Below are 27,356 nucleotides of genomic sequence, written 5' to 3'. Positions count from 1 at the left end.
GGCCGCGAACCTGCAATCCTCTTGTCTCAGCCTCCCAAGTACTGGGATTAATTGCGCCACCACTCCCAGCTTGGAAAAATTGTTAATAGGTAAATCATTTTCTTTTAAAATTAAGCACATTTCTCTTTGGGACAAAACGGCTTTGTGTGTGTCCCTGTGCGGACCGACTGAGCCAACCAACCTCCAGCCCAAAGCCCGGCCTTCATGAGGGTGGAATCGAGGTCTACAGTGACGAGCTAACCCGTGACTCTTCCTCCAGGGGTCTCCTGAGTGGGTTCACCTGGCTCTCCACTGTGCTCAAGGAACAGCTTATCGCTCCCCAAAGAGCTCGATTCTATCCTCCCTGCTTGCTGCACTTCAGTTCTTTGCTTAACTTCCAGCCTCTTATTTCCAATTTCCAGGAGTAACATTTTTCCCCGGCAATGCCCACATCATTTTTATCTTTTTTTTTTTTTTGGTGGTAAAGGGAATTGAACCAAAGGGCATTCTACCTTTGAGCCACATGCCCAGCCCTATCTTATATTTTAATTTTGAAGCAGGATCTTGGTAAGTTTCTGAGAGCCTCACTAATTGCTGAGGCTGACTCTGAACCTGTAATTTTCCTATGTCAGCCTCCCAAGTACTGGGATTCCAGGAGTGCACTAGCACACCTGGCTGCGATGTCCTACACTTGAAATGGCTTTCCAGCACCACACTGCCCAAATCTCAACCCTTGTACCATTCCTAGTAAAAATCACTTGCGTTCTCCCTTTTTTCTACAATTTTAGCCATGCACAGTGGTGAATGCCTGTAATCCCACCTACTAGGGAGGCCAGGCAGGCAATCGCAATTAAGGCCAGCCTGGACAACTCAGTGAGATCTTAAGAAAAAAAAAAAAAAGGCTGAGTCTGTAGTACTGGGTTCAATCCTAACCCCAACTAGAAAGAGACTGAGAGAGACAGAGACAGAGAGAGAGAGACAGAGACAGAGAGGCAGAGAGAGAGAAAGAGAGGCAGAGAGGGAGGGAGGATGGAAGGACAGAGATAAGTATGCCTCTAATATCCAAAATAATATATTTAAAAAATGGCTCCTTCAACATGTGTAAAATGACTTCTTTATGAAAAAATGTTATGAAATTATAAGGTATCATGAAATAAAAGTGAGCATGGTAAAACCAAAACAGAAAAATGCAAATCATAAAGTTATCTATGAACAAAAGAACATGGGGCGAAAGCGGGCTAGAGCACACACGGGCCTGCGTGTAAAGCAGATGGGCCCTGGCGGCCGGCCTGTGCGCCTGGCGCGGCGTGGCTGCTCAGCCACTTACACAGTGAGATCCGTCTCTTGGGTGTCCTTGACCTTGGGGGCTCTTCCTCTCTCCAGGCAGATGCACGGGGCCCCTGCTATAACAGAGCAAGGAGCTGCTGTCACTGGGCAGAGGGGGGGTTATGGGAGGCTGCTCTGTAAACTCATAGGACCGAGGAAGTGGAGGACGAGGTGGGGCTACTTCCTCCTCCTAAAGATTGTAGAACAGTCACCTTATTTAGACGAGCAGATTGAATTAAGCATATCTAAATTCATTGCAATGGTATATTAACTTAAATTTACTTAAAGACATTGAAAGGGACACTGCCAAGCCAAAAGTCTCACACTTAAAACCGAAACCCAGACATTTTATGATGGCCAATAACTGGGTTATGAATAGATATGGCTTCATTTGTTTGTTTCTGTAACACAGACTAGCTTTGCAGGAAAGTTCAACACAGAGACAGATTACTGTGTGAAACTACAGTATTTCATGCTAAAAAGAAAAGTATTTGCTAAAAACCTTGCCCTTATTTTTTGCAATGCTTAAGTGAGAGAAAAACATTTATCTTTGATTGGCTTTTATAAAAATTCATTATAGAGTCTTCAATTAGGTTGACAGTATCTCTTTGTAGTGCTAATTTCTTTATGCCATGCAGAACACAGAGCCAACATATTTATCACTCATCCTACAAAATTTACAAAGAATAAGAGACCACTATATGTATTCATTACTTTAAAAAAGCATGACAGTATTAAAGCTCTAATGTAGATGAAAAGTATTTTTGGCATTAAGAAAAGGAAAGAAAGTCATGTTAGAAGCATCAAATTACTGAACCAATCAAATTTCATGATTAAAATATTTCAATACACTTTAAAAGACATATTTGTTACAAGAATGAAGAAGACAATTCTAATTCAAGTGTTAAACATTTAAAACAATCTATAGTTAAACAATACAAACTTACCTCGCTTTTGTACTTAACTGTGGAGAAAGGCTTGGATCCTGCCATACCTATAAGAAAAAATTAGAGAATATAACTCCTTGCACTAAACACATCTTTCTAGAGTTATAGAAAGAACAGTTTCAGTGTGTCTCTTTTAAATGAAGCCCTCGGCTTCGAAGCCCTCTGTTGTTGGAGTATTCTACCTATGAGCCACACCACCAACCCTTTTCCTTTCTAAAATTTGAAGCAAATTCTCACTAAGTTGCCGAGGCTGGCCTCGAACCTGCGGTCCTCCTGTCTCCACCTCCCAAGTTTGGGGGGCCACCTCACCTACCCAGAGGGAGGAGCTTTTGCTTTTTGATTATAAGCTTATGTATTGATCTGATGTTACAAAAAGTGCTTGTTTTCTGACATAAAAACAGTAATAGGAGAAAACCAGTTCTGCATCTCACTCCATTTAGACACTCTGGCCACGGCCGCAGAGCGAGCCCCCGCACACTGCGCAGCCCCTTTCTTACGTATCTGTTTACTCACCGGCTCCTGACGCTCCTCTCTGCTGCTTGTGTTTGCTCAGCGCTTCCATGACGTCTTGGATTCGCCAAAGTTCTTTCTGAATCTGTGCGCGCTGGATTCCTGCTGATTCAGTCTACCAGCAGAAAACGGACAGAGCGTGTAGAGGAACAACGCCAATCAGCTGTACGTCCCACTAAGTTTACACTTAACATCAGAACGGTCATGGACTAAGTTGGAAGAATATTTTACAGCACCATGTGACCCTTCTAATTTTGCATCCCAGCAGCAAAGATAAAAGATAAAAGCAGAGAAAGAAAATTAGCTTACTCTTCAGAGGTTAAGTGTACCAGTTTTACATCTTTCCAATAAGCTTTTGCCTAGTATCTTTCATGATCCCACCCATTAGTGAGACTAGCTTTGGTAAACAAACTAAAACCAAAGAAGACAGAAACCCACTCATCCCAAGTCACGACAAAATAACTCTGAGGGGGAGAAAAAGGATCTTTAGCACTTCTGCCTTAATTAAAATACATATACAGCTTTTGCTAATCTGAAAGGTTTACAATGCAAATTCGGTTTTTGTTGATTTTGCCTTTCTCTGGTTACTTGTGAACAACGTTGACGTTCTGCCAACTGGAGACCAGGTTGGGAAGGAGAGTTTCTCTTTTTCCACCGGCGGGGTTCAGAGGACTAGGTCCGAAGTCTATACCCCTGAGTGGTGTTTTTTTTTTTTTTTTGGTGGTACTGGGGATGGAACCCAGAGGCTTTCTACCTCCAGACTATACGCCCAGACCTATTTTCTATTTTATTTGGAAACAGGGTCTCACTACATTGCCGAGAGCCTCACTAAGTAGCTGAGGCTGGCTTCGAACCCGCGCGATCCTCCTGTCTCAGCCTCCCAAGCGCGGGGATTACAAGCATGCGCCACCACGCCCGGTTCTGAGTGTTGTTAACATACAGATTACACAGCCCCAAGGCCCCGGGGCTCGGGATAGGTCTGCTTTCTTTTCTTTGGCCAGATTCCTATAACTGCCTCTGTGAGGCTAGGGCTCCTATCCCACTCTTAGCAATCCGACTTTTCCTATCTATGAATTTACTCAAGTCCTTTGTCCTTCCTTTATTTTGTTGTTGGTATTGGGGATTGAACCCCTGAACCCAGGAGCACTCTACTACTGAGTTACACACCCAGTACCTTTTAATTTTGCAATAGTAATTACTGGGTGACTGTGCGCTGGCCTTGAACCTGCGAGCCTCCTGTCTCAAACTCCAGCTCTTTGCCTATTATTGTGCCTGTTTGTACTGGGATGGACCTAGGGCCATTCTATCCCCAGCCTATGCTCCTGGCTCTTTTCATTATTTATGTATTCATTCACTTATTTTTGCAGTACTTGGGATGGAACCCAGGGGCATTCTACCTCCGAGTGATATCCTCAGCCCCATTTTTTATTCTTTATTTTGAAACAAGGTCTCACTTAGTTGCAAAGGGCCTCACTACATAGCTGAGGCTGGCCTTGAACCACAATCCTCCTGTCTCAGCCTCCCAAATGCTGGGATGACAAGCATGTGCCATCATGCCTGGCTTCATTTTTTATTTTGAAACAAGGTCTAAGTTGCTGAGGTTGGCCTTGAACCTGCGATCTCTCTGTCTCAGCTTCCCCAATAATGGGATTATACACGTGAGCCACTGTACCTGGCTTCTCTGTATGTTTTTCTAATGGACTGTTTTCTACAAACCAAACAGAAAAAGCTCCTTGCAAATCTAGAAAGTGAACCCTTGCTGAATTTTATCTGTCTGTCTGTCTGTCTGTCTGTCTATCTATCTATCTATCTATCTATCTATTGTCCTCTATCTTTGTGATACTGGAGATTGAACTGGGGCCCTTTATAACTGAACTACATCCCCAGCCTGTTTTACTTTTTATTTGTTTATTTTTTGGTGGTACTGGAAATTGAATCCAAGGGTATTCTACCTCTGAGTTACATCCCTGCCCATATTTTATTTTTATTTTGAAATAGGGTCTCACTAGGTTGATGAGAATCTCACTACTTACTGAGGCTGTACTCGAACCTGCGATCCTTCAATCTCAGCCTCCCACATACAAATATTGGGATGACAGGTGTGCTCCACTATGCCTGGCTTTACTTTTTATTTTGAAATAGGGTCTTACTAAATTTTCTGGCCTAGAACTCATGACTTTCCTGCCTCAGACTCTTAGTGGCTGGGATCACAGGTGTGAGCTACTGTCCAGCTCCTTTGCCGAATTTCACGTTACAAGCGTGCGTGCGCCACCACGCCCAGCTCATTGAAGAGAAAATTTTAACTCTGATAAAGATAAATCCTGTTCAGCATTCTCTTTCCTTCCTTCTTTTTTTTTTTTAGTACTGGGGATAGAACCCAGGGCCATTCTATGTCCGAGATACACCTCCAGTCCTGTTTTTTATTCTTTATTTTGAAACAGGCTCTCACTGAGTTGCAAAGGACCTCACTAAGTAGCTGAGGCTGTCCATGAACCGCGATCCTCTGTCTCAGCCTCCCGAATGCTGGGATCACAAGCGTGCGCCACCACACCCGGCTACATATTTATTTAACAAATACTTATATAGTGTATTTTATGTGACAAATTCCAGTCTAAGTGCTTCAAAAGCGGCAATGCATTTGTAACTCACGATAGGTAACGGAAGGGTAGCTTATCGTTGTTTTCACTGTATGGTCATGAGAACCAAGGCAGAGCTATTTGTGAAAATGGAGTCTAGAACGATGTGACAGAGGTAAGACTGCAAGCATAGCGCTGCCATTCACAAAGACATCCTAGCTACTTGAGCTCCTCAATATACTTGTAGTTATTAGGACTATTCAAAAATTTTCTTAAACATTCTGCTGGAGCCTATATTGCCAGATTGGAGACCAGCCTGTGTAAATGAGCAAGATCTTGTCTCAAAATAAATAACAGCTCAGTGGTAGAATACTCCTGGGTTCAATCCCTAGCGCGTGCACGCGCATACACACACACACACACACACGCACACACACACACACACCCCAATAAGAAAAGAAAAAATTCTTCAGGAAATTTGGTTGGAAGGAAATTTTGTTTATGGTAAGAATTTTCACTGTTATGTTAAATGAGGCTATCCATAAACATGGTATACCAACTATATATTTCCTTTTGTTTTTTGGCAGTACTAGGAATTGAACCCAGGGGTATTCTATGTCTGAGCTACACCTCTAGCCCTATTTTATTTGTTATTTGGAAACAGGTTCTCACTAAGTTGTGGAGGGCCTCATTTAGTAGCTCAGGCTGGCTGCAAACCTGTGATCCTCCTGTCTCAGCCTCCTAAGTACTGGGATTACAAGTGTGCACTACAATGCTATTCATATCTTTTGTCCTATAATGTACCTATTAAATTTTCATGAAGTTTTTTGTTAGATTAATTTAGGAGACAGCAAACTATTCTAGCTTGAGGTCTGTTTTTGCTTGTGCTGTGAGTTAAAGAATGAATTTTACACTTATAAGGGGTTGTAAAGAAACAAAAACAAGAAATACTAAATATGTGACATAATGTTTATGTCTACAATGCCTAAAATATTTACTATTTAACCTTTCAGAGATAGTTTGCCCATCGTGTGTGTGTGTGTGTGTGTGTGTGTGTGTGTGTGTGTGTGTGTGTTTCTGGTGATTAAACCCAGGGACATTCTACTTCTTATCTACACCTCCAGACCTTTTTAGTTTTTATTTTGAAGCAGAGTCTCATTAAGCTGCGGAGGGCCTCACTAAATTCCCAAGGCTGGCCTGCGACCCTCCTGTCTTAGCCTCCATGTACTGGGGTGACAAGTGTGTGCTACCACACTCAACTGCCTACTTGTTGTTGTTGTTGTTTTTAACCTAAGATAGTGATATGTTTTTTTCCCTGCTGTATTCAATATCTCATTTTCAGGCCATGCACATCCTAGGCAGGTCCTCTACCACCGAGTTGTGCCTGCAAGCCTACACTAATCTTTTACTTGTTGTACTGATCTGTCTGTTAGGCCCCCTGAGCAGGTTTCTAATGCAGATGATCACATTCATGTTGGGTCACAGCGGGAAGTGACATTTTTATTTCCTCATAACACTATCTCCACTCCTCAGTGTGATATCTGAGAAAGGTGTTGTTATTTGTTGCTGAGAGTCTCATTAGGTTGCTGAGGCTGTCCTTAAACCTGTGCTCCTCCTGTCTCAGCCTCTCAAGTACTGGGATCCCAGGCATGCACCACCACACCGCGCTTGTTTCCCAATCTAATATGTCAGTGCTATTAGACAAGACGAACCAAACAGCAGTTTAACAAACAAAGAGAGACATTTTAAACAGAATGGAGTAGCATAATTATTTTTAAAAATCAATGCCGGGCGTGGTGGCGCACACTTGTCATCCCAGCATTCAGGAGACTGAGACTGGAGGATCGCGGTTCACGGACTAAGCTACTAAGTAGCCTCAGCTACTTAGTGAGGCCACTCCAACTTAGTGAGACCCTGTTTCAAAATAAAGAATAAAAAATAGGGAAGGGGGTGTAGCTAGGAGGTCAAATGCCCCTGGGTTTCATCCCCAAACCCGCGGGGAAAAAAAATCAAAATAACCATCATTTGATAAATTCATATACTTAGACAGCTCAATACCAACTGAAACAGTTGGACTTAGAATATGAATCCAGGTGGGCATGGTGGTGCACGCCAGTGATCCCAGTACTGGGGAGGCTGAGACAGAGGGATTGTGGGTTCAAGGGCAGCTTCAGCAAGTAGTGAGGCTCTAAGCAACCTAGCAAGACCATGTTTCAAAAATAGTAAAAGTATGGGGTTGTAACTAAGAGGTAGAACAACCCTGGTTTCAAACCCTAGTATAAAACGCGCGCGCGCACACACACACACACACACACACACGCACGCACGCACGCACGCACACGAATATGTATCCAAATTTATAGACACTGCTGACAGAGCTGAGACTGTTAGTTGGAACTACAGAACACTCAGGGCTCACCATGTGTCCAAGAGCAGGGTTACTTTGAGGGAAAGTAAGACCGCTACCATACAAAGCATCCAAGGGTCGGCTAGGGAGCCCACACGTGGGACTGCTGGGGCACACACGAGCAAAGGGAGGCAGCTGCAGGGTGGGGTCACCACCAGGGAAACACGCCCACAGGCCGGCCTCGTACCTGGACCTCCCCCAGCCGGGCCAGCTGCTCCTGCATCTGGTTCCTGGTGACGGTCGTGCTGTACTCTAGCTTGTCGTGCTCTCGCCAAGCTCGCTCCAGCTCCTGCAGCAAGGAGAGCAGATTACTTGCTGAGAAATGTGCTTCTATGAAAAATCACCATACTTGTAATCTCTGTAGATTTTAGAAAACCATGTACTTCTTATGGGTTAAAACAATTTTTTTTTTTTTTTTTTTTTTTGCAGTACTGAGGATTGAACCCAGGGGCATTGTGCCTCGGAGCTATATACCCAAAGCCCTATTTTTTTTTATTTAAAAAAAAAATAAGTTTTTTGCTGGGTGTGGTGGCACATGTTTATAATCCCAGTGCTTGGGAGGCTGAGACAGGAGGATCACACAGGTTCAAAGCCAGCCTCAGCTACTTAGTGAGGCTCTCAGCAACTTAGTGAGACCCTGTTTCCAAATAAATAATAAAATAGGGCTGGAGGGGGGTAGCCCGGAGGTAGAAAGCCCTGGGGTTCCACCCCCCAGTACCACACAAAAAAATTATTTTTGTAATCCCAGTACTTAGAAGGTGGGTCTCACTAAGTTGTGGAGGGCCTCGTTAAGTAGCTGAGGCTGGTCGTGAACCTGTGATCCTCCTGTCTCAGCCTCCCAAGTACTGGGATGACAAGCATGCGCCACCAGGCCCAGCTAAACAAAAATTTTTATGACTCATTTCCCTATACTATTTTTCTCCCTTTTTTTTTTCTCAATTTGACAAGTATTTACTGGATAATTTAAGCATTTAATACTGTGTTGACATTGTAGTCAAATTTACTAAAAACAAATCTCACCTTAATATTGTTTATTCCATAACACTAAAGCTGACTCTAAGATGATTAAAAGAGTGTAACTTTGAGAAAACAGTTTATTTATTCTTGGTAATAGGGTAATTTTTTTTTTCCTTGAAGGTAATTTCCTAAAATGCAGACAGGGCATAAATAAAACTTTCAAGGCTGAGACAGGGGACTGCAGGTCTGAGGCCAGTACTGGCAATTTAGCAAGACCCCAGGCAGGGGGCAGCAAGTTCAAGGACAGCCGGGCAGCTTTACAAGACCCTGTCTCAAAACTAGCATGTTCCACCACTGCACAGCCAGTCTGTATCGGCCCACCTGGGGGTTACTGTAGAACATACTAGAATATACTAGAATGACCAATATATATACACACAATACACTCTTTTTGTGTGCAGCACTAGGAATTGAACCCAGTGGCATTCTACCTCTGAGCTACAGGCCCCGCCTTCTCTCACTTTGTTTTTAAATTTTTATTTATTTTACTAGGGTCTTGCTAAGTTGCTGCAGGTCTTTGTTGGCTTCGGTCGTCTGTCTCAGCCTCCCAAGCGCTAGGATTATAGGTGTGCACCACCACATCAAGCCCCTATTTTACTTTTTATTTTGAAACAGGTTTCACTAAGGTTGGCCGAGAACCTGTGATCCTTCTGTCTCGGCCTCCCAAGTACTGAGATTACAAGTGTGTGCCACCAAGCTCAACTTAAATTGCTTTATAAAAAGTTTAAATTATAAAAATTCTTCTACTTACCTCTCAGTGCCCTGGCCACTTACTCTGCTTTGCAACACTAGGACTCAAACTGCAGGCCTTGTGCTCAGCTCCTGAGCTGTTCCCACACCCTGCCACGTGTGTGTGCGTGTGTGTGTGTGTACATGCTAGAGATTGAACCCGGAGGAATTCTACCTCCAAGCTACACCCCCTGCCCAATTTTATTTCTTATTTGGGAACAGGAGCTCACGAGGGTGCTGAGAGCCTTGTCAAGTTGCCAAGGCTGGCTGCGAACCTGCAATCCTTCTGTCTCTGCCTTCCAAGTACTGGGATTCCAAGTACCAGCACGGGCACTCATTTTTTACGACACCAGGTTATCTGTTCTGTAGATTTTCTCCTATTCTATACTTTCCCAACTGAATTCAGCATGTGTTTCTGTTTCCTGTATTTACAATGAAATAGTAACTAAATATTGAGCCTTGTTGGGATTCACAGTTTTTAAGTAAAAACATCTCAGCTGGGCGTGGTGGCGCACGCTTGTAATCCCCGCGCTTGGGAGGCTGAGACAGGAGGATGGCGCGGGTTCGAAGCCAGCCTCAGCTACTTAGTGAGGCTCTCAGCAACTCAGTGAGACCCTGTTTCCAAATAAAGTATAAAACAGGTCTGGGAGTGTAGTCCGGAGGTAGGAAGCCCCTGGGCTCCATTTCCATTACCCCCCCAAAACAAAACAAAACGAAAACCATCTCAAACATCTCCTTTCCTTCCCCTCCGCCTCCCTCCCTCCCTTCTTTCCACTGGGGATTGAATCCCAGGAGCATTATACCTCAAAGCTACATCTCCTTGTTTTATTTTAAAACAAGGTCTTGCTGGATTGATGAGAGCCTCTCTCAGTACTTGCTGAGGCTGTCCTCAAACTGTGATCCTCCTGTCTCAGCCTCCCAAGTGCTGGGATTGCAGGCATGGGCCACAGTGCCCGGCTCTGTTAAATCATTTTAACAAACTTCCCTTCAGGGCTGGAGGTGACCTTGTGATGGAGCAAATTCTAAGAGTCCTGGCGAGACTGAAGTTACTAAATCCAGTTGTTAGGGGAAGGAGCTTTCTAAAACCGGACTCTCAGAGAGGGATGCTACATTGGTTTCTAAGTAAATGTTAGTCAGGCTTGCCATGTTGATTGACCTGGGTTGTCACAGGGACCGCACTAAGCTTTTCTCTTTTTTTTTGTGGTAGTGGGGACTGAACCCAGGGATGTTCTGTCTCTGAGCTACACCTCCAGCCCAATTTTATTCTTTTATTTTGAAACGTGATCTCATCAGGTTGCTGAGAGCCTCACTGAATGGCGGAGGCTGGCCGTGAACCTGCAATCCTTTCTCGTCCTCCCAAGTGCTGGGGCTGCGGGCGTCACCACCGCACCTGGCTCTCACTGAGCTTTCCACAGCTGGCGCTGACGGGTCTGTTCCATTCTGGACGTAAACTGTCCTCTCAAAGCTCAATGCTAGACTTGGTCATCACTGCAGCAGCGGCCAGAGGTGGGGCCGGGGTCGAGCCTGGCTCCTGAGAGCTCTGCGCAGAGCGGTCGCGTCACTGTTGTTGAATGGCCTCTGGGTGGTGAACCAGGCCGGAGAGGTGGTCCCTGCGGCGGCCCTGGGTGGGCCTCCTGCCCGCCCCAGCTTCCTGCCACCTGAGCGCGGTGGCTTTCGGGTTACCCCTTCCGCCACAACGTCCTGCCTCAAAGAGGCCCAAAGCCATGAGGTTGGCCAAAACCGCGAGGCAGAAGGAAATCTTTGCTCTTCTAAGTTGTTTCTGATGTGATGGAAGGCTAACTTACTGATGTCCTCTCTCCTCAGACACGACTCTTCGTCAGTCGGTTTTATACCCTGCTTCTCTGACCACGTCTCCTCCACACTCACCTCTCAGGCGGGGGCTCGAGGGTTTGTCCTGTAAGGACAACCCTTCACTTCCCTGTATTTCTCGTCCACACCTCGCCAGGGACTCTCACCTGCTGGGCAAGCGCTTGCTCCCCGAGCGGCAGCCCAGCCCAGCGAACACTCTAGAGCATTTCAGGTGCATATATTGCCTTTATGTGTGTACTGAGGCTGGCCTCAAACCTATGATTCTCCGGTCTCAGCCTCCCAAGTACTGGGATTACAAGTGTGCACCACCACACCCGGCTTGGCCTTGAATTTATGATCTTCCCGAATTAAGTTTCCCGAGTACCTGGGGTTAAGATGTGTTTAATACGCTTGGAAAAAACTAGGTTTTCATTTACTTAAAATAATGACACGGTGGTATACGCTGCTTCTAGTACTTGGGAGGCTGAAAAGAAGGACTGCAGGTTCAACACCCTCAGCAACTTTGCAAGATCCTGTTTCAAAATTTACAAAATGAAAAGGGCTGGGGGTATAGCTCAGAGGTAGAGTGCCCCTGGGTTTAATTCAAAAAGCAAAACAAAATAAAACAAAAGGCTGGCTGTGGGGGTGCATGCATGTCATACCAGCACTGGGGAGGCTGAGACAGAATTATGGTTCGCGGACAGCCTGAGCTACTTAGTGAGGCCCTCTGCAACTCAGTGAGACCCTGTTTCAAAATAAAAAATGAAAAATAGGGCCGGGGGTGTAGCGGGGAGGTTGAATGCCCCTGGGTTCCTTCCCCAGCACTGCAAAACAAAATCAAAAACCAAACAAAGACCCTCAAGAAAACCAAAAAAACCAACTCTCCCCTCTAAATGAAAACCCAGACTATGTTTACGATATTAACTTAATGGAAACCACGCAGGGAATCTGTTGTGGGCCTTCTTATGAGGCCGCTGTTCCCCTAAACAGCCCGAGAAGGGAGAGGCAAAGGGTGCCAGTGTTTTCCAGTAGTGAGGTGGCTCTGGCAGGGCGTGTTCACAGGCCCCGGGCAGGCGCTTGGCTGTGTTGGAGGGCCGCACCGCAGGGATGGGAAGCTGTCTGCTGGATTCACAGATGCTCACTGTAAGAGCTCCTAGGCAGGAAGTGTGAAGTCACACCACCACATGGTGGTCGCAGATTTTACCAGTCATATTTCTGGCTCAACCCAATAATCCAGATTTAGACTGCATTGTAGCTACAAAACGGAACACCAGTGGCTTCTTACAGCCTTTGCACAGGGGCTTTTTGTTGAAATGGCTTGAATTTATTTTTTACTGAAATGCTTGGATGAGTCCATTACCACAGTCACAAAATATTTTCCTGAATGCAATAAATGCATACCTAAGAAATTTCTATTTGCATAACAGGTTAAAAAAAAAAAAAAACAGGAGGCTGGGCGTGGTGGCTCACGCTTGTAATCCCCGTGCTTGGGAGGCTGAGACAGGAGGATCACACAGGTTCAAAGCCAGCCTCAGCTACTTAGTGAGGCTCTCAGGAACTCAGTAAGACCCTGTTTCCAAATAAAGTATAAAATAGGTCTGGGAGTATAGCCCAGAGGTAGAAAGCCTCTGGGTTCCACCCCAATACCACAAAAAACAAAACAAAACAAAACAAAAACAAACAGTAGTACTTATCTTCTCTCCAAAACATCTATTTTAGAAAGAACAAAATGCCCACTAGTTACTGAAATAAAGGTCACCATCTATTTTTGTATTCCTAGACACACGTATAACAGCACATCAGCATTCTTGCCCACTAACACAAGACAACCCTAAAGGCTGTACAGAGAGAAAAGAGCAGTGTTGAGATCCCAGTGATTGCCTGGAAGAGCGCTCACCGCTGTGGCCCGGGAGAGCTCGCGACACGTGCTGAGCAGCCCGTTCTGCAGGTCGTCCCTCTGCAGCACCACGGTCTGAATGGCGGCCGGGTTATCTGCATTCATCTCTATCTCTTGGCTGGCTGACAGCAGAGCTTGCTCAAGCGTGTACTGTTAGAATAAAAAAGAATCACACTGTTCTGGCGGTTGCATCGACTCTTCACTTTAGTTAGCAGCGCCCAGATGACAATCGTGAACGGCAACGCCAAGCGCAGGTCACGAACACGGGCGTCCTACCTTCTCCTTGTGGAGCTGCTGAAGCTTCTCTTCCAGGGCGCGGACCACTTTGTCTTGTTCACATAATCGGCTTAACTTGGTCTAGGATTGCGAGAAGATGACTTTCGTTAGCAATTTCTTACTTGCCCTGTAACTGGAGCTAGGTAGAGATTTTAAACAGTCAAGAAATACTTAGTTTGTTTATTATGATAAGAACCATTAAAATTAAAATACCATTAGAATTCAAATACTCAGCCTCCCGAGTACTGGGACTCCAGTACTCGGGAGGCTGAGACAGGAAGATCCAGGAGTTGGAAGCCAGTCTCAAAAGTACAGTGAGGTTCTCAGCAACTTAGTGAGATCCGGTTTCCAAAAATAAAACAGGGCTGGGAGTGCACTTGCGGGTATCATGCCTTGGGTTTAATCCCTAGCACCCCTCATGAAAATATAGTTTATAAAAAATAGAATATGCATTTCAACCATACTATGTAACTTACATATTTCAAAATATCCGTAATTCCGTAATAACCAAGCAGCCTGTGACTTTAACTCTGAACATTTTCAACCCATAATCTGCTCTGTAAGCTAAGTGACATACACAATACACAATTCTTTTTCTTTTTTTGGTGGACTTGAGGATTGAACCTAGGGGCACTCTACATCTCAGCTACATCCTCAGACCTATTTTATATTCTTTATTTCAAAACAGAGTCTCACTAAGTTGTGAAGGGGCTAGTGAAGTGGCTGGGGCTGGCTGTGAATCTGCAATCCTGTCTGTCTAAGCCTCCAAGTACTGGGGTCACAGGCTGTCCTTGAGCCTTCTCTGGCTGAAATGGAGAGTTAGAGCATCCGAGTGCCCGGCTGGGAGTTCGGTGTGGCAGCGCACGCTTGTCATCCCAGGACTTGGGAGGCTGAGACAGGATCGCAGGTTCACAGCCAGACTCAGCTACTTAGTGAGGCCTTCTGCAATTTAGTGAGACCCCATTTCAAAATTAAAGAATAAAAATTTGGGGCTGGAGGTGTAGCTTGATGGTAGAATGCCCCTGGGTTCAATTCCTAGTAACACACACACACACACACACACACACACACACACACACGCGCGCGCGCGCGCAGGCACACACGCACGCACGCATGCACACATGCAAAGAGCCTGGCTGATACTTTCTTTAGGAGGCATGGTGAGTTTTGTCCACATAACTAACTCTGCATCTGTTTTTTTTTTTTTTTTTCTTTTTTTGTGGTACTGGGATTGAATACAGGGGCATTATACCTTTTTTTTGGTATTCTTTATTTTGAAGCAGGGTCTCACTAAGCTGTGGAGGGCCTCACTAAGTAGCTAACCCGGATCCTCCTGTCTCAGCCTCCCAAGTACTGGGATGACAAGTGTGCACTACCACGCCCGGCTTACATCTGTGTGTTTAAAGGAAACCGGTGTCTTATTTTCCTGCAAGTGATGCTTTGTGTGTTCAACTGCTCGCCAGGGCGCGGGAGATGGAAGGCAGCAATGATTGACTCTGGTGCTGACTCACTGATTGCCATTTTGGAGGACATGCGTGGAGGGAGATTTTGTGTGTTCTCTGCAGTGTTTTGGCTGAATGCAGGCGAGTGCGCTCGGTACGCATCACGCCGATACTCACGTCGATATCTACTTCCTCAGGTCTGTACGTGTACAGCGTGCCTCTACATTCATCTTGTGACAGCTGCGAGAAAAATGCCACAAACCAACTTTAAAAGTCACACGTAAAAACAGTGGAGAGTTAATGCTTCAGACTTATGTTCAGTATATAATGATATGACCAAAGCAAGACTTTAATGATTCTTATGCTTTCATAATTTAATTCAAACACCAAACCAGTACAAAGGTAGAAAAATACTTAACAGCGAAACAAAATGCAAGATACATAAGCATGGTGTTGACTTAAGCTTGTCCAACAATAAGCTGGTCAAACACAATTAATACAGCACCTTACAGTTGCCATTTTAAAAAGACAGAGATTATTTTCATGAAAAAATTGACAAATACAATCGTAGCAAATGCACCGCCTCCGATACCTGACCCAGGCACAGTTCAACAGTCAGACCATCCTTCCTAGAGTCCACACGAGTGCGCACTGTGTACGTGCGCGCTCCAATGCAACACGCCTCAGTACAGCTGTATTAACAAGACCCGCCACACACTGCAGACAGACGCGGGATAGAGAAACACATACACAATAGAGACTTATCTTGTTCTTCTGTCTTAAGAACTAAAAGATAATGGAGGAAAAGGTCGGATTTAATTGAAAAAAGAAAATACTTTAAAATCTCATAAAATCTCATTTTAAAATCTCTTTAAAAACTTAAAGCCTGCCTTACAAACTGTGGATAACCAAGCTCAAAGTTTTTAATGCTTTGATGGACTCCCTGAGTATTACCATAGCATTAGAAATCATTATCCAGTTTACTTAAACATCCTATCTTCAGCTTCTCCCAAATATCTCTGGTCACACACATCCTGTTTCTGAGAGCTTACCGGGATCCCACGGCCACCTCGGCGGGTCCACCACAGATCGCAGCGGGGTCGCCTGCAGGCAATACTGCACCATTTTCCTGCCTTTTGATTTTAAAAGCACAGCTAGACAGTAACAAGGCAGGAGGAAAGATCACACGGGGCTCATCGCAGCTATCAAGTGGCGCAGTCCTCACACGGAGGGGTGGGAGCAATCTGCCCCAGTTATAATGTAGTTTGGAAAAAAACTCCACATAGATATCTCTAAGTGCTTAAGAATGTATAAATGACAAATACATCTTCTGTATAAAAAAACTGCTTGACAGTTACATCTTTAAAGGAGGCATAATATAAATAGCAGGAACTTTGACAGGAATCTAGAAATGTGGGGATCAGAAGGCAAAAAATAAAAACATTCCCAACAGAGAATAAACCTGGATTTACATGTTCTGCTTCAAGACGCTACTTTCACACGCCTCATGCAATGAGTCTGTGATTACGGAAGGGTGTGCAGTGATCGCTAAACCACAAAACTTTCATAGAAATGAATGCTACATGAAAAATGAATTGAATGGCAAGTCAGAATACTTGCATACTGTTTCAAATAAAGATCACCCAACAGTGTTCGGAGACCTGCCAACTGTCATCCTAAGTTAAAGCACCTAAACTCAAGAGAATAATTTATACTCCTACTTGAAAAAAATCAATGAAAGAAAAAAATGCTCAAATTCATGATAAAAGATATAAGAAAATGCTGGAATTATATTTTTCACATTTATAAGAAATTAACGATGAAAAAGGCCTGGAGCTACCATAATGTTCTAATATACTCTGCTTAATATTTAAAGTTAAATATGAAACATTTTTACTAAATCATGGAACTTGAGCATCTAGGTTAAAATATGAGTTATATTCTACATCCAAGAGTGAAAAGAAAAAAATGGAAACTTAGTAAAATATTTAGAGAACTGGTACTGTGTGTGTGTGTGTGTGTGTGTGTGTGTGTGTGTGTGTGTGTGTGTTACTGGGGACTGAACTGAGGGATATCTGCCTCTGAGCTACACCTCCAGCCCCTCTGATTTGGAAAGAGCGTCTCGCTAAGTTGCTGAGGGCCTCGCCGCTGAGTTGCTCAGGCGACCCACCTGCCTCAGCTCCCCAAATCCTAGGATTACAGGAGTGTGCCAGGCTCGGCGTGGTGTGCTGGCATGCTTCTTGTTGGTGGTTTTTTTTGGCAGTGCTGCTGACCCAATCAAGGGCCTCGGACATGCCGGCCCGGGCTCTGCCGCTGAGCTAAATCCTTACCCCTCTTTATTTTACTTTGACTGATGGTGTTGCCGCAGACCCCCGAGTGGCTGGGATGGCTGGTACACAGCACCGCGCCTGGCTTGGCATGTTATTTTATTTAGGGCGTCTTCCTGCAGGTTCACTTGCATGTCAGCTGGCAAATTATAAAAAATGTCTACTGTGCACTCAGAACTTTTCAGGGATGAGTCTTTATAGCCATGTAAATATAACATACAGCAGATCGATTCTCTTGTACCTCTGTTTTTAGTACTAATTTTTTCAAGTACTTTATTAACAAGGGTAATAAAGATACTTAGAAGATTGATAAAGATATTAGCAGAGATACTCATTACGTGAAAACTGAACACATTTGTCTTTTTTTCCCCTTTTTTCGGTACTAGGGATTGAACACAGGGCAGTCTATCTTTAAGTCGCACACACCCAGCCCTTTTATTTAATTAATTTTTTATTCTGAAACAAGGTCTTTTGCTCTGTTGCTGAGGTTGGCCTCAGAAGTGTGACCCTCCTGTTTCAGTCTCCCAAGTACTGGGATGGCAGGCAGCCACCACCACACCCGGCCCAGTCATCCTCATATGTATAAATATAAGTAATTTATTTATATTTTTGTGGTGCTGGGGACTGAACCCAGGAGCATTCCACTTCTGAGAGACATCCCTCACCCTTTTTTTTTTTTAATTTTGAAATAGGGTCTAAGTTTCCGAGGGTCTCGCTAAGCTGCCGAGGATGGCTGTGAACCTGCGATCCTCCCATCTCAGCCTCCCAAGTACTGGGGCGACGGGCATACACCACATGCCCAGTGTAAGTATTTTTAAATGTGATAAATTAGACATTATATCCAACAATTCTTAAAAAATGCTTACAGAACTCTAGGCATTTACTGATATCTATATCTTTTAGAGCAATAATCCTTCAGGTGACTACACTAATATTAATCATCTTATAGAGACTCTGGTAGAAAAATGTAACCATGACAGGGAGTAGTATGACTGATAAATGCAGAGGATTTGTTTTGATTAGATGCTCATCTATTTAGCACTCAGTTTTAGGTTCAAAACCAGTCTCAGCAACTTAGCGAGGCTCTTCACAACCTAGTGAGACTATTTAAAAACAAAAAATCAAAAGGTCTGGGGCTTAGCTTGGAGGTAGATTGCTTCTGGGTTCAATCCCCAGTACCACACATGAAAAAATAGAAAAAGAAAGAAAAAGAAAAAAAGCTCTGCAACAATTAAGTCATTTTACTAACTCTGCTAGTGGCTAACTAAAATAAGAACGCTTGGAAGCTGGGTGTGGTGGTGCACGCTCGTAATCCCAGGACTTGGGAAGATGACACGGGAGGATAAAAGGCTTGAAAAAGCCGCAGTAAGTAGTGGACTCTCACCAACCTACTGAGCTCCTGCTTAAAGGAGTTAATAAAAAAGAAATAAAAGTGAAATAGGGCTGGGGTGTAGCTCAGAGGTAGCATGCCCCTGGGTTCAAGCCCCAGCATCAACCAATCAATAAGATAAGAGGCAGCCCGAGGCCCCTAGCCTGGAAGCAGCAGGCTAATATGGCCCCGGGAAGGAGTTGCTCAGATACGCAGCTCTTCATGTTCTCAACAGTTTTGGGTTTTTTCTTTCAAGTATTAATATGAATGGATATGTTTATCCAAATACACTGTTCTTTCGGTATTGAAGGTCAGTGGACAAGATGACATGTTCTAACGGCAGCGTCAGGCTCTGAAAACGTAAGGCTTTCAGAACACGTGGCGAGGTTTGCACTGTGGTACTCTGGAAGGGAGTATCAAAGTTCTAAAATCTAGAGACTTTTATTTTTTTTTGTGTGTGTGGTACTGGGGAAAAACCCAGGGGCATTCCACCTCTGAGCTACACCCCCTGCCCTGTTTTTTATCCTTTATTTTGAAACAGGGTCTCACTGAGTTGCAGAGGGCCTCACTAAGTAGCTGAGGCTGGCTACGAATCTGGGATCCTCCTGTATCAGCCTCCCAAGTACTGGGATTACAAGCGTGCCACCCCATGCCCATCATAAATATTTTTAAAACTAGGCTCAAAAATAGGGAGTCACCCTCTCAGCAGCTGTCTCAATCTCCCAGTTATGTGGTGCCATGGTCCAGACCCGGGGATGGAATGAACCAGAGGCCTGGAGGCCAGGGTGAGCTCAAGGTACTTTTAATACTTTCACCAAAATCCACATTCATTTTTCATGCTAGTTAATTCTCTTTGCCGTGGCTTCCAAGTACTGTGACAGGCCACGGGCCGGAGGGGTTGAAGGCGCCGAGGTGGAGAAGCCGATGCGGAACACACAGCTGGGAGCACTTACACCATGAGATACAGAGAGACCAGAGAGAGATGTGCATGGCTTCTATTGCAGATCTGCAGGCTAGCGGGCCCTAAACTAACCAGCCACATCCTTGACACCTGTTTTGATTTAGAGCGAAGAATGAGGCAAAAAGGAGTCATCCTGACGGCTGCATAAGACACAAGAGTGCCGAAGAATGCGCCCATGTGTGAGATGTGGCTGTCTTTTGGTTTTACCCCATCTAGTATGGAAACGAGATTTCAATACCTTCCATGTACTCTATTCTGGAAACACTGCATGAGGGAGGTATAGGGGGCTGCTTTTGGGAAGAAAGCGATTTGCTTTTTTTTTTTTTTTTTGTGGAATCAGGGATTGAACCCAGGGGCATTCTACCTCCGAGCTCTACCCTGAGCCCTTTTTGTTTTTGTTTTGAAACAGGGTCTCACTAGGTTACTGAGTCTCACTAAATTGCTGAGGCTGTCCTCAAACCTGTAATCTTCCTGTCTCAGCCTCCCAAGCACTGGGATTACAGGCACGCGTCACCATGCCCGGCTAAAAGGAAAACAATTTTACAAAGACTTTTCCCTCAAACTCTGTGGCAATGCCTTCAGAGTTTATAGAAACATGTGGAAATCTAGTAAAAATACAAGAAAATTGCAAATGACTGCAGAGCTCCAAGTACATATCAATTAAATAAATACTCTACACAAAAACGTCCGGAAGATGGCACACGTAAATTCAACAGCGTAATGTTCAGCGAAGCCATGCCAAGGAATACTGCAGCGTCTTGAAAAAGCACGGATGACGTGTGGTTTCCCAAATCAACACAAATGCAAAACAAAACGAGAACACTGATGTCATGGGCAAGTCTGAGGGTAAACCAAAGCTCGCTGGGGGGTTTTGCAGATGGGAGGGCAGCACAGTTCAGGGTCCAAGACCTTACTTGCTGGTACAGTTGCGGTCTTAGCGCCGAGTTCTCAATCATTGTGTGAACCATGGTGATAATAGGTTCGTTTTCTTTCATCTATTTCAAATCAGGAGGAGCATACAGCAAACGTCAGTTTACAGCACAGCTAGATTTGAAAGACGACATGTGAATATAGCCTCTACTTTGATATCTTCCCATCAGCGCAGATGTTTACACTTAACCCACGGTTAGACAGGTTAACTTACATAAGCAATCTCAAACAAGTAGAAAACACCGTAAAATACATCCGTGGCTATAAAGAACTTACTAATTGCAATGTTGCTGCAACTGGACTTTACCTTATAAACATTATAGTCAATTAATGAATATTCTTACATATATCAGAACAGACGATAGATAAAGCATCATAATTCAACAGACATCTAAAGGGTGAGAACCTATGAGCTTAGGAGAAAACAGTATCATTTAATTTTGTCCAGTAAAAAAGCTGAAATTATATCCAGTTCCTTTTAAGGTCAATCAGAAAAAAAAAAATACGTTCTTTACAGATATTGACATTTTATCAGACTCAGCACATCTTGTCAGGCCGAAGCTGCGGCCCACATTTCCAGCGATGGTGCACTTAATTACTGCCTCTAGGAAAACAGTTCTTGTTTTAGTAGGCTCTGCACTTAACGTGCAAAAGACAATCGTCAGGACAGAGAGAATAAAAATGGCCAAGAAAATTTTTAGCATTCGTAAACAGACAGGTCTGGTAATTATAGTTGTAATATGTGACGCTGAGTTTTACTGGACTTTTACCTTTCATGTAACCAAAAGCAAGCATTTCTATCATGGCTGACACGCTTTCCTGACTCTGCTCAGTTTACAGCAAAAGTTTACTGCACATAAGATTCACATACAGTTTAAGAAAAAAATAACTCTTAAAAACTAATTTTAAAACTTAATTTTATTTTCACCCTAGTTATTAATGGTTTATGCAATAAACTTTGGGTGTCAGACTAGAAACAAGGTTAGCCCATTTTTAAATAATAAACAATGAAACATGTGCCTTTAAACAATATTCCAATTAAAAACTTTATTCAGGCTAAATTATATTATTATTGTTAATGGGGATTGAACTTGGGGCGTTCCACCTCTGGCCCATGTCTCTCGCTTATTTATTTATTTATTTATTTATTTATTTATTTAGCGGGTCAGGGGATGGAACCTAGGGGCATTTGACCGCTAAGCTACACCCCCAGCCCTATTTTTTTTAATTCTTTATTTTGAAACAAGGTCTCACTGAGTTGCAAAGGACTTCACTAAGTAGCTGAGGCTGTCTGTGAACCGTGATCCTCCGTTCTCAGCCTCCCAAATGCTGGGATGACAAGGGTGAGCCACCACGCCCAGCTCCTAATTTTTATTTTGAAACAGGATCTCGTTAGGGTGCTGAGGTTGGCCTCCAACTGGATTTATTCCTGTCTCAGCCTCCCAAGTACTAAGATTACAGATATCTGCCACCATGTCCATATTTCACTATTTTATTTTATTTGGTACTGGGGATGGAACCCAGGAGCCTTCTATCTCTGAGCTACACCTCCAGACCGATTTTTATACTTTATTTGGAAACAGGGTCCCACTAAGTTGCCGATAGAGGCTGGCTTCGAACGTGCAATCCTCCTGTCTTAGCCTCCCAAGTACTTGGATTACAGGTATGTACCACCATGCCTGGTTATAAATTTTATTTATTTTGGGGTACTGGGGATGGAATCCAGGGGTATTTTAACTCTGAGCTATATCCCCAGGCTGTTTAAAATTTTTTATTTTGAAACAGGGTCTTGGTATGTTGCTGAGAGTCTTGCTAAATGGCTAAGGCTGGTCCTGAACCTGCAGCCTTTCTGCCTCAGCCTCCCTAGGATGGGATTACAGGTGTGCCCTACCACACCCGGCTTCTAGCAACATCTTAGTATCGGTTCAAGGTCCTCATCTCTGTAGAAAACAGACCAACTGTGACAGCAAAGAAACAGGATATTCTAACGGATGGGGTAGATGCTCCTGAATAACCAGGGGTCATGGAAAGGCAGGAGGAGAGAGAGGTCAGCCGTGAGCAGAGACAAGGAGCCGGCCTCCACGCTCTTCTGTGGCTTAATTAGCGTTTCTACACGTGTGGGAGGCCCTGGCTTCAATCCACAGTGCTCCCTAGCACCCACAGATGATATGATAGATCATCTGGAACAGCGCTGTCCTAAGAGAACTTCCTGTGATAATGGAAATGCTCTGAATTTGTGTGTTCTAGTACTGCAGCCAGTACTTGAAACGGGGCTAGTGGAACTGAGAAAATAAAGTTTTACTTTCATATAGATGTAACTAGTTAAATAGCCACGTGTGGCCAGTGGCTATGATGCCATACAGCAGGCCCCCAAATTCAAATGAGCATGACTTTTCCCTGATCTGGATCTTACTCCCAGGAGAAACACTGGCTTCCAATCTGTCGTTAATGAGCTTCCCTGAGTCTGAATTCTGTGCACAGCGCTTCCTTCTCTTCTTGAACGAGCGGTCTGGATGGTTTCTGTACACCCTCAAGCGCTTCTGTCCATCACTAGTAACTAACGAGAAGACCCAGCTCATTCAACGTAAGCGTGTCCATCGGCACACCAGAATGGGAGCGGCCTGACAGGCCGGCGAGGCTCCGGAGCGCAGGGTCACGAGGTAGCCACAGTGCCAGGGCCTTGGACCTCCCGAGGCACATCCGCGGGCCCGGGCGCCTGGGCCTGGAGGGTCTGGCGACTGCTCAAATCCATCTTGGCTGGATGGGAAGAGGGGCAGTGAAGTGACTTTGGTAACAGAAGAGCGTAAAGGAGCCTCTCCATGACTGAAGGGCAGTCACGCCACAGGTGAGCCAGGGCTCTTCAAGCAACTGAATCACTTCTTCATGCCTGGTTTCTCCTAAAACTCTAGAAAAATAGTACTCCTGTTTAAGAGACATCAATGGCACTTAAAAGAGGTAGCGAGACGGTAAACTACGTCCCCTGTTCTTCCCGAGGACAGATTAGAGATCTATGGTGCACGGTGAAGGAAACTTTGAAGTCTGAGCTCACGCTTTTCCAGAAATTTTACTCCAAGTTGGCTGGCTACTGGACAAATTTTTACAGATCTGATGGCTCAATCTGTTTCCCTTGTTTAATGGCCCTTGTTTCTTTAACTTCAAATAAAATACTATCTGAGGCTACTACCATGTTCATTCCCGGCGTGCATGGGCAGAGGAAGTAGCATGGGAACTCAAGACCCATTTAAGAACAAATGCTTTACTGTGGACATAATGTCTGCAATGCTCACAATTTTTTCCTCTTTGCAAATGGTTTACATATTTATTTCTACTTTTCTCCTTTGCAAATATTTTAATATTACATTAATATGTGCCATTGTTAAGGGCCAAAACATTCTCAAACTGTACATTTTACATCTCTGTTAGTTAAAATATACTTGCTTTTGCTAGGGGTAAATCTAAAGTCTATTTGCACTTTAAATAAAAAACCATCTATCCTCTAGATGCAAAGACCTGGTTTCCAGTAGAAAGCTCTATCAGTGGTGTCTTTTTACAGAGTCAGAAATGGCACCAAAGAGCCAAGTTTCTAACACTAATTCAGAGATTTATCGGCTTGTATTTTAATGACGTAATGATACATTAGGCCGTGCTAGCCATGCTTCTGCATTTGTGTTAAAACTATTTCCTTTTGGGCTTTGAATAAAATTCAAGGATTCTACCTCACTTATATTAGTGGTGCTGGGGACTGAAGCCATGGCTCCTCCTCCAAGCCACACTCCTAGCCCTATTTCACTTTTCTTTGCAGACGGGGTGTGGCGGTGTTGCTGAGACTGTCCACCTGTGACCTGCTGCCTCACAGCGTCCTGAGTCCCGGGACCACAGGCGTGCACCCCACGCCTGGCTAGGATTCTTCGTGATAAGCACCGGCGCCTTCCTACCTTGCGCCAGCGCCTTAGTCTTCGTAGAATGAGTCACTCTGCAGGGTGTGGGGTGCAGGTTCAGGACCAGTGTGCGGGGACTTGGGGAGACCCTGTTTATTTTCCTCTTCAAGATGTTTTAGATGTGAGTTCTAAACAGAGATGAATTTCCTGCCTTCCCCAAGGCCATGTGCTTGTCCTCTCCGTGGTCTGCCATGAAAAGCGCCCTGCTTTTCCGTGGCAGTTTGAGGCTGATGCCGTTTACTGCCTGGAGTGCGTGAGACGCTCGGCTTGGCCACGAGGAGAGGCCCAGGGAGGCTTGTGAAGCCGGCCTGCTCCTCTGCAGTCGCCGTCCCCAGCGCCTCGCCTCTGTCACCACTGCTGGCTGGCCTGGTAAGCTGGAGGAAGGTTCCAGGGAGAAGGACACTGACCGCTGGTCCCTGCCCAAGTGCTTACAGGGAAGGCCAGGGCGAGGGGAGAGGACCAGCCACGCTCTGGCGCCCTCCTTCTGCCGCGCCCACTTCTGCTCAGCATTCAGAGGCCTCCTGGCTCCCCTCTTCAGCTCCTGGTCCTTTCTAAAAGCCCATTCTCTCCTTCGCTAAGCCGACCACTCCTGGTCCAGGCTACAGACACAAGGGACTAGAAGCTGGGGAAGCCAGTGGGCGGGGAGAAGCCCCGGTGCCCAGAGTTAGACCTAGGGAAGAAGTGTGTCCCTAAGACCCAGGGCGAGCGCACCAAGCACTTCTTGAGGAGCTGCGCCTTCCTCAGTGTGACCGGCCACAGGGTACTGTTAGTACACTAGGTTTCAAACAGGCCTTTTATGGCCTGGTTGGGTGTTATTAAAAACTGTAGTAACCAGTAGGGACAGGAGCAGAAGTCATGGCATGCCCTGTCTGTATCTTGCGACTGAATGTCTGACTGTCATCAGGAGGCCTGGCCATCATAAGCACCTAGAGGAACCTGCCACTCCAGTTCAAACAGATGGCTCCCACTCTCTCTGGAGTCTTTTGGGACTGTCTCTCTGTCTGTCTGTCTGTCTGTCTCTTCTTTCTTGGTACCTGGGATTGAACCCAGAGGCATTCTACCTCTGAGCTACATACCTAGCCCTGTTTTTTATTTTGAAGCAGGTTCTAAGTTGCAGAGGGCCTCACTACGTAGCTGAGGCTGGCTGCAAATCGCAATTCTCCTGTCTCAGCCCCCAAGTGCTGGGATTACAAGTGTTTTCCAAACACTTCAGTACGTGGCTTTTCCTCCTAGGTGGTGGTGATGAGAAGCTGAATGATGTCACCCACTCCAGAGGCACAGAGTCAGAGCTTTCCGACTGCGGGTTTCACAGGCCAACCTTCAGAGTGCATCATATGGCGTTTTCATTGTTGTGAGCGTTCTAGTAATGGCACAAATGATTCTGCCACTGAAACCACAGAGATTGTCTCTTGGTTCTATCTTTTATGAACAGTGATAGAGATTAATATAATTTAAATGACCTGAAGTTTTTCACCGGCTGGCTGGGGAACTGCATCTTATTTCCTCGGATTATTCTCACATATGGACCAAGTCCAGCAAGTCCTGAAGGCGAGGCTCCATTAGCACAGGCCCATTGGCATGATACACAATACAGAACGTGACCAGAACCTTCCCCCAACTTTGAATGTTTAGAATCCAATTTCCAATTTGTGGTTATATAAAACTGACAGATTAATTTATAAATCCAAGCAGCCAATAATGCCTACAAAAACAACAAACTGGTAATCTAAAACAGATTACTGGCAGTAACAAGATCAAAAGCTGGAAATGTTTGAACCGAATTAATGACTTCATTAAACTTCAAAGTTATCAAGATTTGTATTTATATAACTTACTAGCCATAACTATATATATAAAATGTCCTACAGTTCAAAAGTAATAATTTCATTTCTTAAATGCAATTATTAGAAACCAAGATCTTTCCATTATTTAAAGAGAGATTTTCTTTAGGTAACCTTAAGATGATATACATTCGGGCACATGTGAGTCTGGGCAGCCTCAACCATGTTCTGTATGATGCCATATTATCAATATTCGCTGAGAGTTGTGGGACTAGAGAAGACCGATACTTTGTTGAGCTTTGCAGGAGCTGCTCTCAGCAACTAGCCCGGAGCCTTGGGCCGGGTTCACAGAGGAGAAGGCTGGGAACGCGAACCCTAACTGGGCTGTGGGATGGTCAGGCAAAGGACTAGAGGCCAGCGTGACCTGGGAAAGGGGCTGCAAGGTGTCTTAGCAAACAGCGGTCTTTGCAATACATTAACTGCCCTTCCCGGAAGTTTTCTAAGGTTCCGTGTCTCTGTAATTGGATGGCCAGTTTCACTGCGGGTGGTAATAATGTCTATCTCAAGTTTACAACCCTTTTGTTGGGGGGTCCTGGGGATTGAACCCAGGGGCATTTTACCTCTGAGCTAACTCCCCAGCTCTATTTTATTTTTCATTTTGAAAGAAAGACACTAAGTTGCGGAGGGTCTAAGTAGCTGAGGCTGGCCACGAACCTGCGATCCTCCTGTCTCAGCCTCCCAAGTGCTGGGATTACAAGCATGCGCCACCACGCCCGGCTTGACCTGTCTGTATTAGGCTTTTTTCAAATATAAATATTTTACATTAAGAAAAGCATATTTATTTTTGAATAGAAAAAAGATTTAACAACGTTTAAGGGTTATCCTAACAAAACCCCTCTTTAAATAGAATTTACAAAGCTATACATTACTGGTGTCTTCAAAAGGTAAACATAAATATGTAAGCATCTGCTTTATAACATTTTCTATAGTAATCTCTTTAATTGATAAGATATTCAAGTCTGAACATCCCCAAACATGGCAGAGTAAGTTTCAGCTTAATTTATATGAACAACACACTTGCTGGAAGACATTATGTTCCCCAACAAAAAATCCCCATCAGTTACTAAGGGAGCGC

General features: G+C 44.6%; 1 protein-coding gene across 1 annotated transcript in view; it reads right to left on the bottom strand.

The window, feature by feature from the left end:
- PLEKHA5 (pleckstrin homology domain containing A5) overlaps positions 1-27,356 on the bottom strand; it is a gene marked incomplete at both ends in the record, with an annotated part of 169,882 nt that overhangs the window by 8,860 nt on the left and 133,666 nt on the right. Inside the window, 9 exons of the mRNA XM_080705042.1 lie at positions 1,307-1,495; positions 2,253-2,299; positions 2,766-2,877; positions 7,933-8,034; positions 13,198-13,347; positions 13,474-13,554; positions 15,093-15,155; positions 15,666-15,701; positions 20,487-20,567. Of these exons, the coding sequence (XP_080561168.1) occupies positions 1,307-1,495; positions 2,253-2,299; positions 2,766-2,877; positions 7,933-8,034; positions 13,198-13,347; positions 13,474-13,554; positions 15,093-15,155; positions 15,666-15,701; positions 20,487-20,567 (861 nt within the window). The remainder of the gene's footprint in view (positions 1-1,306; positions 1,496-2,252; positions 2,300-2,765; positions 2,878-7,932; positions 8,035-13,197; positions 13,348-13,473; positions 13,555-15,092; positions 15,156-15,665; positions 15,702-20,486; positions 20,568-27,356) is intronic.

Source organism: Muscardinus avellanarius (genome assembly GCF_963383645.1).
Source record: "Muscardinus avellanarius genome assembly, chromosome: 11".
Classification (NCBI taxonomy): domain Eukaryota; kingdom Metazoa; phylum Chordata; class Mammalia; order Rodentia; family Gliridae; genus Muscardinus; species Muscardinus avellanarius.
The sequence above is the reverse complement of the archived record's forward strand: the minus strand, read 5'-3'. Positions and strand labels throughout refer to the sequence as shown.